This window comes from Molothrus aeneus, chromosome 7, assembly GCF_037042795.1.
Source record: "Molothrus aeneus isolate 106 chromosome 7, BPBGC_Maene_1.0, whole genome shotgun sequence".
Lineage (NCBI taxonomy): Eukaryota > Metazoa > Chordata > Aves > Passeriformes > Icteridae > Molothrus > Molothrus aeneus.
Window position 1 is genome coordinate 18,761,741 of NC_089652.1, and position 12,606 is coordinate 18,774,346.

At 35.1% G+C, this 12,606-nt stretch overlaps 1 protein-coding gene across 1 annotated transcript in view; it reads left to right on the forward strand.

Moving 5' to 3' along the window:
* SLC25A12 (solute carrier family 25 member 12) overlaps positions 1-12,606 on the forward strand; it is a 45,049-nt gene that overhangs the window by 7,137 nt on the left and 25,306 nt on the right. Inside the window, exons 4-5 of the mRNA XM_066553992.1 lie at positions 1,819-1,934; positions 10,769-10,908. Of these exons, the coding sequence (XP_066410089.1) occupies positions 1,819-1,934; positions 10,769-10,908 (256 nt within the window). The remainder of the gene's footprint in view (positions 1-1,818; positions 1,935-10,768; positions 10,909-12,606) is intronic.

The window sequence follows — 12,606 nt, forward strand, 5'->3', positions numbered from 1 at the left end:
GAAAGACTTGTAGAAAAAAGGGAAGAGAAGAATTGCAAGCACAAGGGTTACTTTGTGTGCTTTTGAAGGGTAGAAGTACAGAAGAGCTCAGAGGAAAAGATTTTTTTTAAATGTTACAAATCAAACGAAAGGTGAGTGATTTGATATTGTTATGGACTCTGTAATGCAGTGGGTTCACTGCATAATACTTGACTAGTGATTGGGTGGGAAGCTTCATCATGCTGTTTAATCCAGCTCCTGTTATCTCTGCCCTGGTGGCTAATGGAGGATCACAGAGGCTATCCCTGCTCTTAGGCATTGCAGGTTGAATATGTGGGATGGAAATTGAAGGTGCCTATCTCCTCTTGCTGTAGGCACTGTTACAGGGACACTGCTAAAGATGTCTTCTTTCAGGTTCAGGCTTCTGTGAGTGCATTCTACAGAGATCAGCACTTGATTTTGTCAGTTCTAAAGCTTCCTGGTTAAGAGTTAATTTGTGTGTCAGCTTTATGCATGTGTGTGAGATACATTTTGAAATGATAGTATTTACAATTATTTTAAAGGAACATTTGTTTCTTTGATACTAACCCTTTATTTATCAAGATTATCCTTTGGATGAAATTGACTTTGCATGCGAAGAGCCATTCTCATATCTCTGATTTTTCTGGCAAAAATGTAGTAAATGCGATAATTTTGTATTCTTCCTGTCTTTCGTGTGCCGTGCATATATACAAGAATGTTGGCATATTTAACCTTTTTAAAGTATCTCAATTCTGCTTCATGTGTACTTAGACAGAGAAAGACTAGATATAGTAATGAATAGTGTGAATATTGTGATTTTTCTTCTCTCTTTTTTTCCTGTGGGGAGCAGACTTTGTACTTGTCTCTTTAGCAGTAAGCAGTAGTGTTTGAAGTAAACACTATGAGCAAATGATCTCATATGATGAGTGCTAAGTTGAGATCAATTATATAAATTTTTCTATGCTTAGCTTCATGTTTATTTTTCTGCAGCAGTTCATACATGCAGCATTAGGATGCCTTCTGAAGGGGTTTTTTGTGTTAGTCAGAATAAGCAGAGTTCCTCTAGAAAAGTTTCTTATCCTAATAAGGTATCTGTGCATACATTCAAGTCTGAGTTTGTCTGTGGTGACCACAAGGACCTGGATTTATGTGTGCAGCCTGAGTTGTGCACAGTGGCTGTCTTGCACACACAGCTCAGAATCCTGTGAACTGCTGTGACACTCAGATCCTTCCCTGCCTTGTCCTGTCTGTCCTTGAGCCCAGATGTTTTAAGTTTGGCCCTGAGTTCATGGCTTGGTGGTTCATGTTATTTTTGGAGTGTAGTATTTTTTCCATATGCATAGTAAAGTGTAAATTTTTCTGAACCTGATTGTTTTTTATGAATGTTATGTTTTGTTTTAAGAAAATGTATGTTTTATGGTTTATTCCTGTACTTGCATTGCAGTATCTTTTCTCAGTGGAAATATATATGTAGCATTAGAATGACAGACCTGTAAATTTCATGTTGTTAGGATTTTTGTGGTGTTTTTATGTCTTAATTTTCAGGTGCTGGTTACATTTATAAATAAAAAGTAATAACTTGTAGGTGTTCCAGGAGAATTCACTTGCTTCATAGAGGAAGAAACTAAGTTGCATAAATGTTAACTACTTAAATATAGCATACTTTTCAGTCTCTAGACTGTTAATTATCTTTATTTAATTTATTTAAATTTTATTTAATATTTGGATTACACTGTTTTCTAGAGTATCAAATGTAGATTATATTGGTATTATGAACAATTTAAAAAATCTTTATAACTTTTCTGTTTTCCTTTCTAGGTTAATTTCCTTCCAAGAATTTTTGGCATTTGAATCTGTTTTGTGTACTCCAGATGCAATATTCATTGTTGCTTTTCAGTTATTTGACAGGAATGGCAGTGGAGAAGTAACATTTGGTAAGAATATCTAAAAGAAAAACAGTTTTAAGAAACTGATTATAATAGTGTCTATCATAATAGTGGTTCATGACCACAGGTGCATAAAAGATGCATTTTGTGCAGTACTGTACTGTTTTTCTAAGACTCTGCATGAATAGAACTTTTTTTTCCTCTCTCAGTTCAAGCCAAAGAAGTACACAGAGACAAAATATGTTTTTCTCTGTCTTCTTGAATCAAGATTTTTCATTTTCCTGAAGTAGTAAATACAGTAATGTTCATTGTCATCCTAAGTAAAATTCTGTATCCTGGGCTTCAAACTCCTTCAACCTTGAGGGAGTTTTAAGATATGTTCTGGATCTTCACATGTTTCTGAATAATTGTCATTTCATACAGTAAGAGCTCAATATAGAAATTAAGGAGCTCTAAAAATTTGATTTACTGTTCATTTTCTTGAGGAGCAAATCTTACTTTAATGTTACGAGTGTAACTTACAACTCAATTATATATTTGCAAAATTAGGAAGAAAATCTGGTCTTTGGTTTTGTTACCTAATCACGTAAGTTAGTAGTTAGACCAAAGTCTTGAGGCTATACTGCTTTGTGATTTGCTAAATAGCTGTTATTAACATTGCAGTTTAAGGAGGACTAGGCTTTATTTTTAAAACTTCGTGTTTATGAAAATTAGATCAATCAATGGTAAGAATTTTAATAAAATGGAATGAGAATTAAATGTTATTTCTATCCAAAAGAATAAAGCACTCAATAAAGAAAATGCAAACTATGCTTGGATTTGTAACCACTTGCTGTTTGTACTATTTCATTATTATGAAAATTGCTGTACCTTGTTGGGAAAAAAAAGCAAAGGTCTTTTTATGGAAACAAATTGTTTGACTTATGGTGCCTATTAAATTACATCATTAACTGAAGAGTCAGATACTAAGCAGTTCGGATGCACAACATCTTGAAAAGAATATGTTTTAGAATTTAAATAAAGGTGAAGTTTGTAAATGCAGTCATTAGGAATTGGACAAACTACTACAATCAGTGTGACCATGTTAACGATGGTTTATTTAATAATCTTACAAAATGGGGGTGTGAACTTGTAGCTCTCATGAGAACACTTGAAATATCTGATTCCATAATTGAACATAAGCTATTTCAGATTGTATACAAATTCCTCAGTTACACTGAGAATTGATATTTTTATATAGTTAAAATCTAAAAGAAAACACAAACAAGAAATTGTAAACAGAAAAAAACACCAATTTACTTTATCTTCCTTGCTGATTTTTTTGTAAGGCTGATAAATCTTGAAAGGAAAATTCTTGAGGGAATTTTAAATTTACTATTGGTTTCTTGGATATTTTTTACAAAATTAATTATATTGCAATTATTACTATATTTAACATTATGTTAGTAAGATGACATATGGTAAGATGACATTTTTTGTGCTGCGGTTCCCACATTTACTGCTGCTTTTTTGTCTTTGTTTGTTTGCTTGTAACAAGGGATACTTACTTTTACTTCATACATGTATCATACATATTAATACAGCTGTGAAAAATGTGAATGATGATCTGTGACATCTTCAGAATATGGTAACCCTGCAGTCAATTTCCAAGTCAGTCTTATGGCAGTTTTATAGATGAGACCTGCACCCTTTCATTTTCATACCACCTAAACAGAAAGGCACAGTTTAGTTTCATGTAAAAACAGGACACTATAGAAACAAAAGTTTTAAAGTTGAAGGTTTTAGTAAATTATTGGAAATATGCTGAAATGGAGTAAGTTCAACCAATAATTGGTGTGAGACTCACTCTCAGACAAGTCAGGTCTTTTATAGACTGTATATGTACCCAGTCTGCAGGTGAACCGAGTTGGTTGTGACAGCAAACACAAGTCAAGATTTTCTAGCTCATATGAAATGCTCTGTGGATGTGAGTGCATTGATGCCAAAGCTGTCTCAAACACTAAGTCTTGCCAGGAGCAACATGGATTTACTGAGGTTTTTCTGCACTGGGCATCCAAAGCAGCAAGGGACAGAATCAACTTGGGTCTGTTAGACCAGTTACTAGAATCAAAACTGACCTTGTGTGAGATAACATGCTCTCAGAAAATACTCTCATCTACTCAAATTTTCAGTGATCTGGGAGAAGTTAAGTAGGCTTGTTGAATTTTAGAGCTGCCTCTGTTTTCAGAAGCAAGCTGCTCTAGTTGAGTTCGCTTCTGTGTAGGATTTATTTACTGACATGATTTTGAACCATTCTCAAGCACTTCAGCATTTTACAGTCCTCTTGAGCCTCAGTCTGCTACTTGTCTCTTAAAATACTTAGCTTCCAACTCTCCAGTGATTAAATTATTAATTGTGTCACAGAAGAACTGTCTTAGAAGAAGACTTTAAAAGCTATTTTGTAGAAATACTTTTACGCTGAGTTAATCAATGTCTTTGTCTGCCATATCATATATTGAAACATGAAGCCTTCTATCACTTTAATGTCATCTACTGTTTTCTTACTGCTTTGGGACACTTTTCCAGGAGCTTTGGACATCCAGAAATCCTGTATGAATGACTGCCATAAACGTGTAGTTGGTACTCTGCAACATTTGTAAACTAGGTCCAGTGCAAGGACATGAAACTGAACCTACTTTACCTGAGCAAACTGCACAGCATGCTCAGTACTCTCTGCATGGTTCAGCTGCACTGGACTTGCTGTCAACTTGGTGAATAAAAAGCAGTAAAATGACTGTTTTAGTAACCCATTGATACAAGTGACAGTGTAGTTTAAACAAGTTTTTAATCATGGAGAAATAGAGAAAAAGCATGAATTTCTACATCTTCATGAATGCTTCCTAGGTGAATATTTTATGCAAAATGTGTTGCTGCTGAGCCCTTACAATACTGCATTATCCATAAAATAATTAAATGCTAACAGCTAAAGCTGATGAAGACAAATGATTTTTTTTCAGGTTGCTGTCTGTAGCCATAGAAGACTGACAAGCGCTTTGCTCCTTTGATTATGGCATGTATTGACTGTGCTACTTAACATGAGTGAAATATTCAAAAAAACTCCATAAAATTAATACTATTTTACTAAGGAATATTATTTTTATTTATATTCTGTTCAGATCTTCTGACCTGAATTCAGGTTAAAACAAACCTGAATATTAAATCTGCTCAAGCTATTTGTTTTTTTTCTGATGTTGAAGCAGATAATCTTTACTGTGTTTAAAAGGTGAAGTCTGTGATTATCTGCCAAACTTCTCTGAAAAATACATTGTCTAATTGAAAGTAAAAGGATTCTTTGTAGTTTATCTCTCTGGCACACCATACAATGGTCTGGACTGCATCACTTTTAATTGGAATATACAATTTCAAGGCATTTTCCAGCTGTTCTTCCTTGTAGAGTTACCACAAAGAAAGCCATTCTCTGATAAACTGGAGAGTTTCAGAGATGCTTTTTCAGTTAAATACACAAGCTGGTATGGATAGAAGGATAGAGCTAAAATGTGTTTGTGAGTCTTCTGTATTCAGAATTATTTTGGAGATAATTGGAAAATATTTATGGAACTGTATTTAAGCCTTTTAAAAACATCCTGCACTCAAAATCTAATTACAGATATTTTGCCAAGTATAACAGCATCTTCTTCAAAGGCATTGGGGGGAGGAAGGCGAGCAGATGCCTTATAATGCAACTATGTGAAAATAGTACAGTATCGGTGAACTGAAATAATAAACAGCAATTTGATAGTTTCAGAATTTGAGTATCAAGGGATACTGAAGTTTTGCCCAGTCTGTTACTTAGACAAGTTTTAATCTGGGAAAGTTCAGGTTGCCCTTAATCAGGACATAGAGTTTGAGAACACTGGAAGAAGATGAGCAAGAGAAAGGAGTTGAATACATCTTCGTGCTTTGCATATGATTATTATTTCTCAGGGACCAGGGATCACTTCTAGTACTCACTCCTTCATTTCTAAAAGGGCAGCTTTTTGGGTTGAAAATGCTAGTATTTGGATTTAAACTTAAAAGTTTTGCTTTCAAAAATATTACTGGCAACCATAAAGACTGGAAATACATTTTTAAATAAACAGAAAAATACTTATGATCACATGACTACACACGTAAGGATATGAAAAATCCATGTTTTCATCATGTGCTATAAATGAGCTGCTATTTTTTTGGCTTCCTGTTCTACTAGTTAGTTAGTTGCCTCTAACTACTAGTTCTACTAGTTAGTTAGTTGTCTGTTTTCAAAGTGTCTTTTGCTTGACACATGCAGATAATGTTGGAAACATCACAGTTAGGACTTTGTTTTTCCTTTTGTTTCTTGTTGTATGATTTTTTTTCAGGCTTAAACTACAGTTTTGAATGCTTGTGAGCAATGCAGAATGGGAACCCCTCTTACTGCTACTACTACTAATTTTTTTTCAAAACCATGGTTAACAAGAGGGAACAGAAAAGGAGAATTTCATTTTAAGATTATATGTATTGACAGCTTTTTATTATGGCTGTCATTCATCTTTCAATGGAATCTAATCCTTTTAAAATAAGAGTAGAAATAAAATGTAACTATTTCTAGTTAAGTTTTCTCACATTAAAGTAATTATTGTATTACATTTGGATTACTTTAATAAGCTTCTCCTGCATCAGATGCTACAAAAATGTCTTTCTGCCCTGAACTGTGGCTCCTTAATTAATTCCTCAAAGTGAAAATATGCTGATAGCAGAAATAATGAACAACAGCAACATATAAATGTTAAAATTTATTATGTACATTAGGCATGAAATATGCACAAATTGGACAATAGATTACTGAGCAGACAGTAGTGACCAAAACAACCCTGTTAAACAACAAATCTTTACCATATTTATGCTGCTGCTTAGAACTTAACACTTTTATATTTTTTTGTCCCTAAGAAGTGTGATTGCTTTTTCTCACTGGTATGAGGGAATGGCAAACTCTGTTAACAGGTTGATGGCACTAGAATTGTATGAGCTTTCCACTATGCTTCTTGGGGAGCTGATAAGTCAAAATAAATAATAGGTACTGCTGCAAGGTTTACTGGGAGTATGGAGCTCATCCCCACAATGGGCCACCAACGAGACCGCATAGTGTTTATAATTTAAAGTATTCTTCCTCCTTATATGAAATTGATTATTGCCTAGGATCTTTGGGGTTCTGTACTGTTTTTCTGAGCCTGATAGGTAACAGTGTTTGATGGAAGTTGAGCCAGTCATGTGTGTGCTGCCTGCAGATAGCTGCTCCAAGCATCTATAATTTGTTTAAAATGATTGGGTGGGGAAATTCTGAAGCAATCTTGTGAGAATGTGTGTCGCCTTGGAGGTAATGTACTAGTACAGTAGAGTAGTAGGTTTATTGTTCCTGGGGCTGATGGTAAGTTGAGTATGTCATCAGGCTGCTGACTTGTATGCCTATCTGAGAGGAAAATGCATTACTGTAAGCCTGGAAAGAAAGTTATCAGCTCAGTAGGAAAGAATTTCACTACAGAAAGGTGAGCAAAGAGTAGAAGACATTAGTAAATGAGCAACATGTATTGACAGGGACAATGAATGCGTTCTGTAAAATGTCCTACTAAAATGAAAGGCTTGAAAAATAATTTGCTGTTTGCCCCCTGCAGAACAGCTCCATTGGAAATTTGAAACACTTGTAGTTTATCTTAATTTAGAAGCATTACTAGGTTTTGACTGAGGAAGATTAAAAAAAACCAAAAAACAGCAAAGCCAGCATCTGTACATTAATGTTGCCTGTTTTCTTTGTTGTCAGGGCTTTGCTTCTACTGTGAAAAAAAAAAATCAGAAATTGGGCATTTGTTGATAATTCAGAGTGGTGAAAGTGTAGGTGATGATCACATTGTGTATAATTTCTGCAATGTGATTGGCTGTTTGCTCTCATCACACAAGTTGTTAGCTGTGGTGATGGCTATTTCCATTAATGTAAAAGAAGAGTCTGCAGAATTGGATTATAAAGGTACTGTTGATAAGTTGTGAAGAAAGCACCCCTGCTCTTGGGTAGACATAGTAAATTTTAGCACCTAACAGGAGGTGTTTGAGAATCTCAGGTGGCTTTGGTAAATGGTATTTAATGTTTCCATGGGTTTAACTGGGTCAGTTACTTTGCTGTGGGGGTGGTGAGGCACTGGCACAGGTTTCCCAGAGAAGTTGTGCGTGCCCCATCCCTGGAGGTGCTCAAGGTCAGGTTGGATGGAGTTCTGAGCAACCCGCTCTAGTGGAAGGTGACCCTGCCTGTGTCAGAGGGGCTGCAACGAGATCTTTAAGGTTCATTCCATCTTAAGCCATTCTGTGGCTCAGTGGTTTTTCAGAACAAGTGCACAGTTGTGCCTCTGTACCCCAAGTGTTTCATAAACCAAGCCAACATGGAAGTAGTTAAGCATTATATACTAGAGCCTATCTTCAAACCCAGACTATTGTAATACAAGCAGAATATACTGAGTGTGAGAAATTGTCTGGAAAAGAGAAACGGGTAAGGCACCTCAGTTTTCAGAGAGGCAGCAAGCTAGTTTGGATACTGTTTATTAAAGCTAGTTAGCCATTTCTGGAATTCATCAAGTATCAATACACTCAAGTATTGAATATAAATTTATTAATTAATTTAGCTATTATTTTTATATGCTGATGCGTCTTCAGATATTTTGATGAGTAGTTGTAAATGTTTTTATGAAGAAAAAAATTGAGTGTAGGAAATAGATTCTTGTTTTTTTAAGTACTATACAGTTAAATGCTTGAAAGTTATGAAAACACCAGGGGCTTAAGTTCCCTAAAAACAAGTGAAAAATCCATCTCAGTGAACATGAATGAATAAGAAAATAAAATTTTTAAAGGAAAAAATGAGGTTTTTTTTACCTTTCTCTAAGGTTAAGAGAAGCAATTATTGTAAACAAGTGAAAATAAGATTTAAATTTTCTGGCTGCTTCAGCACGTTTTCTAAGTTTCCATTGGGGGAGCACAGTGTGTGTGAGTCAGGTTTACATCCACGTAAGTAGCAGCCAGTTAACACCCTGTTTGTGCATTGGTAGCTGAGCCAATAGAGCCAGTGAAGCCTGCCTGTCTTCTGCTCTGTTCACAGTTCATTGCCATTTTTCAAGCTCCATAATGAGCTGCACTGACCTGTTTGTGTTTGTAGTACATGGAGACTCTAGCTTGGCCAGAAGCTGCAGTGAATTAGTGGTAAGTGGGGAATTTAAATGTGCATACCTTGATTCCTTGATCTGCAACTGTGATGAATAAATCTACTGCAAACAGAACTTTCAGAGGAAGTATGGCAAAATAAAATAATTTAGCACTATGTATTTAGTGCTTGCTTTCTTTTTTTCTTAACCTTCACCTTACACATTGGTACTGGTGAGTAGGTATGAGTAGACAGTTAGAAATAGTCAGAATAGGTTTTTTTAGGTTTTTTGTTGACTCTAACAAGTACTTTAGCCTACCTGGCAGTGGAAGCTGGTTTAAACTGTAGCATTTTGACTCTTGTGTTTGACCTATATGGAATGGTTAATCACTAGCCATAGTCTGCCCTGAGAATATGTAATCTCAGTCTAACTGTGAAGGAGGTGATCTATCTGAGGAGTCTTGACTTTGTACCTCTTTAGAGACATGTATTCTGGACATTTCCTTTCCTTTTCTCACTGAAAAGATAAAAACATGTAGTGGATTTCCTAGATCTGCTCTAGAACTACTAATAGACTACAGAATTGAAACTATGAATGAATCAAGTAGTCCTTTAGCATAGAGGAAGCAATACATTTACTTCAAGTAAATAGGTCTTGATAGATTTATCAAATGATAATTAAGGTTCTTACTGCATTCTGCCTTGCAGAACTGTTTAAACGTATTAAAGGTGCGTTATCAGCTAGAATATTTTGTATTTTGTTTTAAATTTTAACTGTGCCATGTTTTATTTTGCTGTTAACAGATTCTAGGCTGATAAACCATTTCAGGTACTGTGAGGGAAATTTTGAAAAGTGTTCATGTGTTATGGGTAGATGTCCTGTTGTACAGTTAATGTGTTTGATAATCTACACAAAAAACAGGCTTGTTTTGCAGCATGGCAATGCTATGTATGAATAATGCATGCTGTTTTTCAGATGAGGTTTTTGCCTGAATTCAGATAATATGTTTAGCATTGAGATTTCAGTTGTACAGTATCCATGTGGAGAATTCCATCTGAAATGGCAGGTTTTTTCTTTACTTCATTTAAAGGAGGACATCTCTATCTTCACTTATCTTAAAACATTTTAATAACTGAGACTACCAATTATGTTTTATAGGATTTGATTTTTGTGCTAAGGCCTTATCAAAAGCATCTAATAACGTGCTTTCTGCTGAGTTAATGATATGTTTTAGATGTCATTTCTTATACCTATCTTCAATAGCCATATTCAGACAGTGTGATTGTAATAATCAAGTTTCAATCAAACCATACTTAGTATGACAAATATTGCCTGAGATTGTAGTGCAGGTATTTGTGCTCTTGATAAAGGGCTTAATTTGACTCCTGGCAGAGACAGAGAACTACTATTGATTTTAATATCAGAATGCAAAATCGCTTTTATTTGTCATGTATGAGGGAAATTGCTTCTTAATTAAAACTAAATAAAACATGCACTCCATGGTTTTATGCAATAATACAAAAAGTAGCATTTGTGTCTCAAATGTGTTCTTTTACAGGTCTGTAAATGTTTGGTTAGAAATTATTTTTAACAAGCTAAAACACTTCTTAAACAGCTGCTGAAATCATAATTTTTTTGTATTCCTCCTGGAATGTTTGTAGATTTACTGTACCCAAAGGCTCACCTGTTGTTTTTCCCTCCCCAAAGCAAATGTCAAAGAAATATTTGAACAAACTCTTATTCATCTTCAAATCCCGTTCAACTGGGACTGTGAGTTTATTCGACTGCATTTTGGACATAACAGGAAGAAGCATCTTAACTATTCAGAGTTCACTCAGTTTCTTCAGGTCAGTTATTAACCCTGTTCCAAATCTGGAACTGAAATTCATTTAACTTTTAGTAATACGCTAATACCATTATAAATTGTGAGTTTATGCTGGTAGTGATAATCCTTATCTGATACTAATCCTGACAGCTAATGATGAACTGTTATTTCTCCATACTGGTTTTGTAAGCAGTGTGTATTCATAACTTGAATACCATCCTTTAAAAGAATGGGACAAAACATACTGTTTATGAAAATAACTATTTTACTGATTGTTGTTAAACTGGGTGGAGGGTCTGCTTTTTCTGTCATAGGAATTCAATAGCAAAACTAAACTCTGCCAGAGAAAGTTAGCATTCTGAATATAGCCAGTTATTATTGACCATTAAAACTACTCTATAGGGGTTTTAAGTTCTGTACCATTTCTTTATTTTTATAAACATTCTAATACTTACCACTTTTTTTCTCTCACTGGCATGCATGCAACCACACACATACTGGGAGTTTGGTCTTAAATGCAGCCAGCTTGCAGGAGGTAAAATCTGATTTCCTGTGATGTTGCTGAACTACCCTTTAGGGACTGGGCTTTAAAGAATTTCACTTGTTGAACTGCACTTTGTGCTATGCCAAAAAGTTATAGTTAAAGCATATTATGAACTGAACATTATACTAGAAGGAAGGAAAGGAAAATGTCATCTATAAAGGATGGAAAAAGAGCAAATTAGGAGAAATTTACATTGTAATTCATGGAAAGGAAGTTCACAGAGTTGCTAATAATTGCACTGAATTCCATAAATTAACATACAATTACCACCTTGTGATATAACTTAAAATTGCCTGTCTAGTAGATGGGAAGAAAAATAGGTTTTGTACTTCTGGAGCTGCCTTTGATGCAAGAAAAGTTTTGTGTGTATTGTCTTAAAAGTAAGGAGTGATAGATGTGCTTTGACATAATCTGTAATTATTGCTGAAAATAAAAATATCTCATAGGATCACAGAATATTTTGGGTTGTAAGGGACTTTTAAAGGTCATCTATTCCAATCCCCTTGCAATCTGCAGGGATGTCTTCAACTAGTTGAGGTTGCTCAGAGCTCTGTTCAATCTGAGCTTGAGTGTTTTTAGGGATGAAACATCTGCAACCTCCCTGGGTAACCTGTTCCAGTGCTTTACCATCCTTGTTTAGTTTGGAATCATTACTCCTTGTCCTGTCACAGCAGGCCCTACTAAAAAGTCTGTCACCATCTTTCTGATAAGCCCCCCATAAGTACTGAAATGCTGCAGTAAGGTCTCCCAGGAGCCTGCTGTTTTCTTTTCCTCTCCAGGCCAAATAGCCCCAGCTCTGAGCCTTTTTTCATAGTGGAGGTGCTCCAGTCCTCTCTCATTTTTATGGCCCTCCTCTGCACCTGCTTCCAAGAGCAGAGTGATAAATGTCTGCTCTTGTTTTATGTTTTTGTTTCCAAGATACTGTAAGATACAGTAGCTTCTTACTGTCATTGTATGATTAAAAAAAAAAAAGGGTTGCAGTAATTTCAGTATGAATGCAATTTGGGTATTTTTATCCCTTCTTTTTATGTAAGATTGTTTTTCTCTTTTGGTCTAACACCATTTTCTGGGGTTTGGGACTTGAATCGAGTGGGTTTGTTGTACCTTGATCTAGAAAATGTTGTTCATGAGGTTATGAGAGTTGAGAAATTTCTGTAAAGGTGATATAAGCTAGAT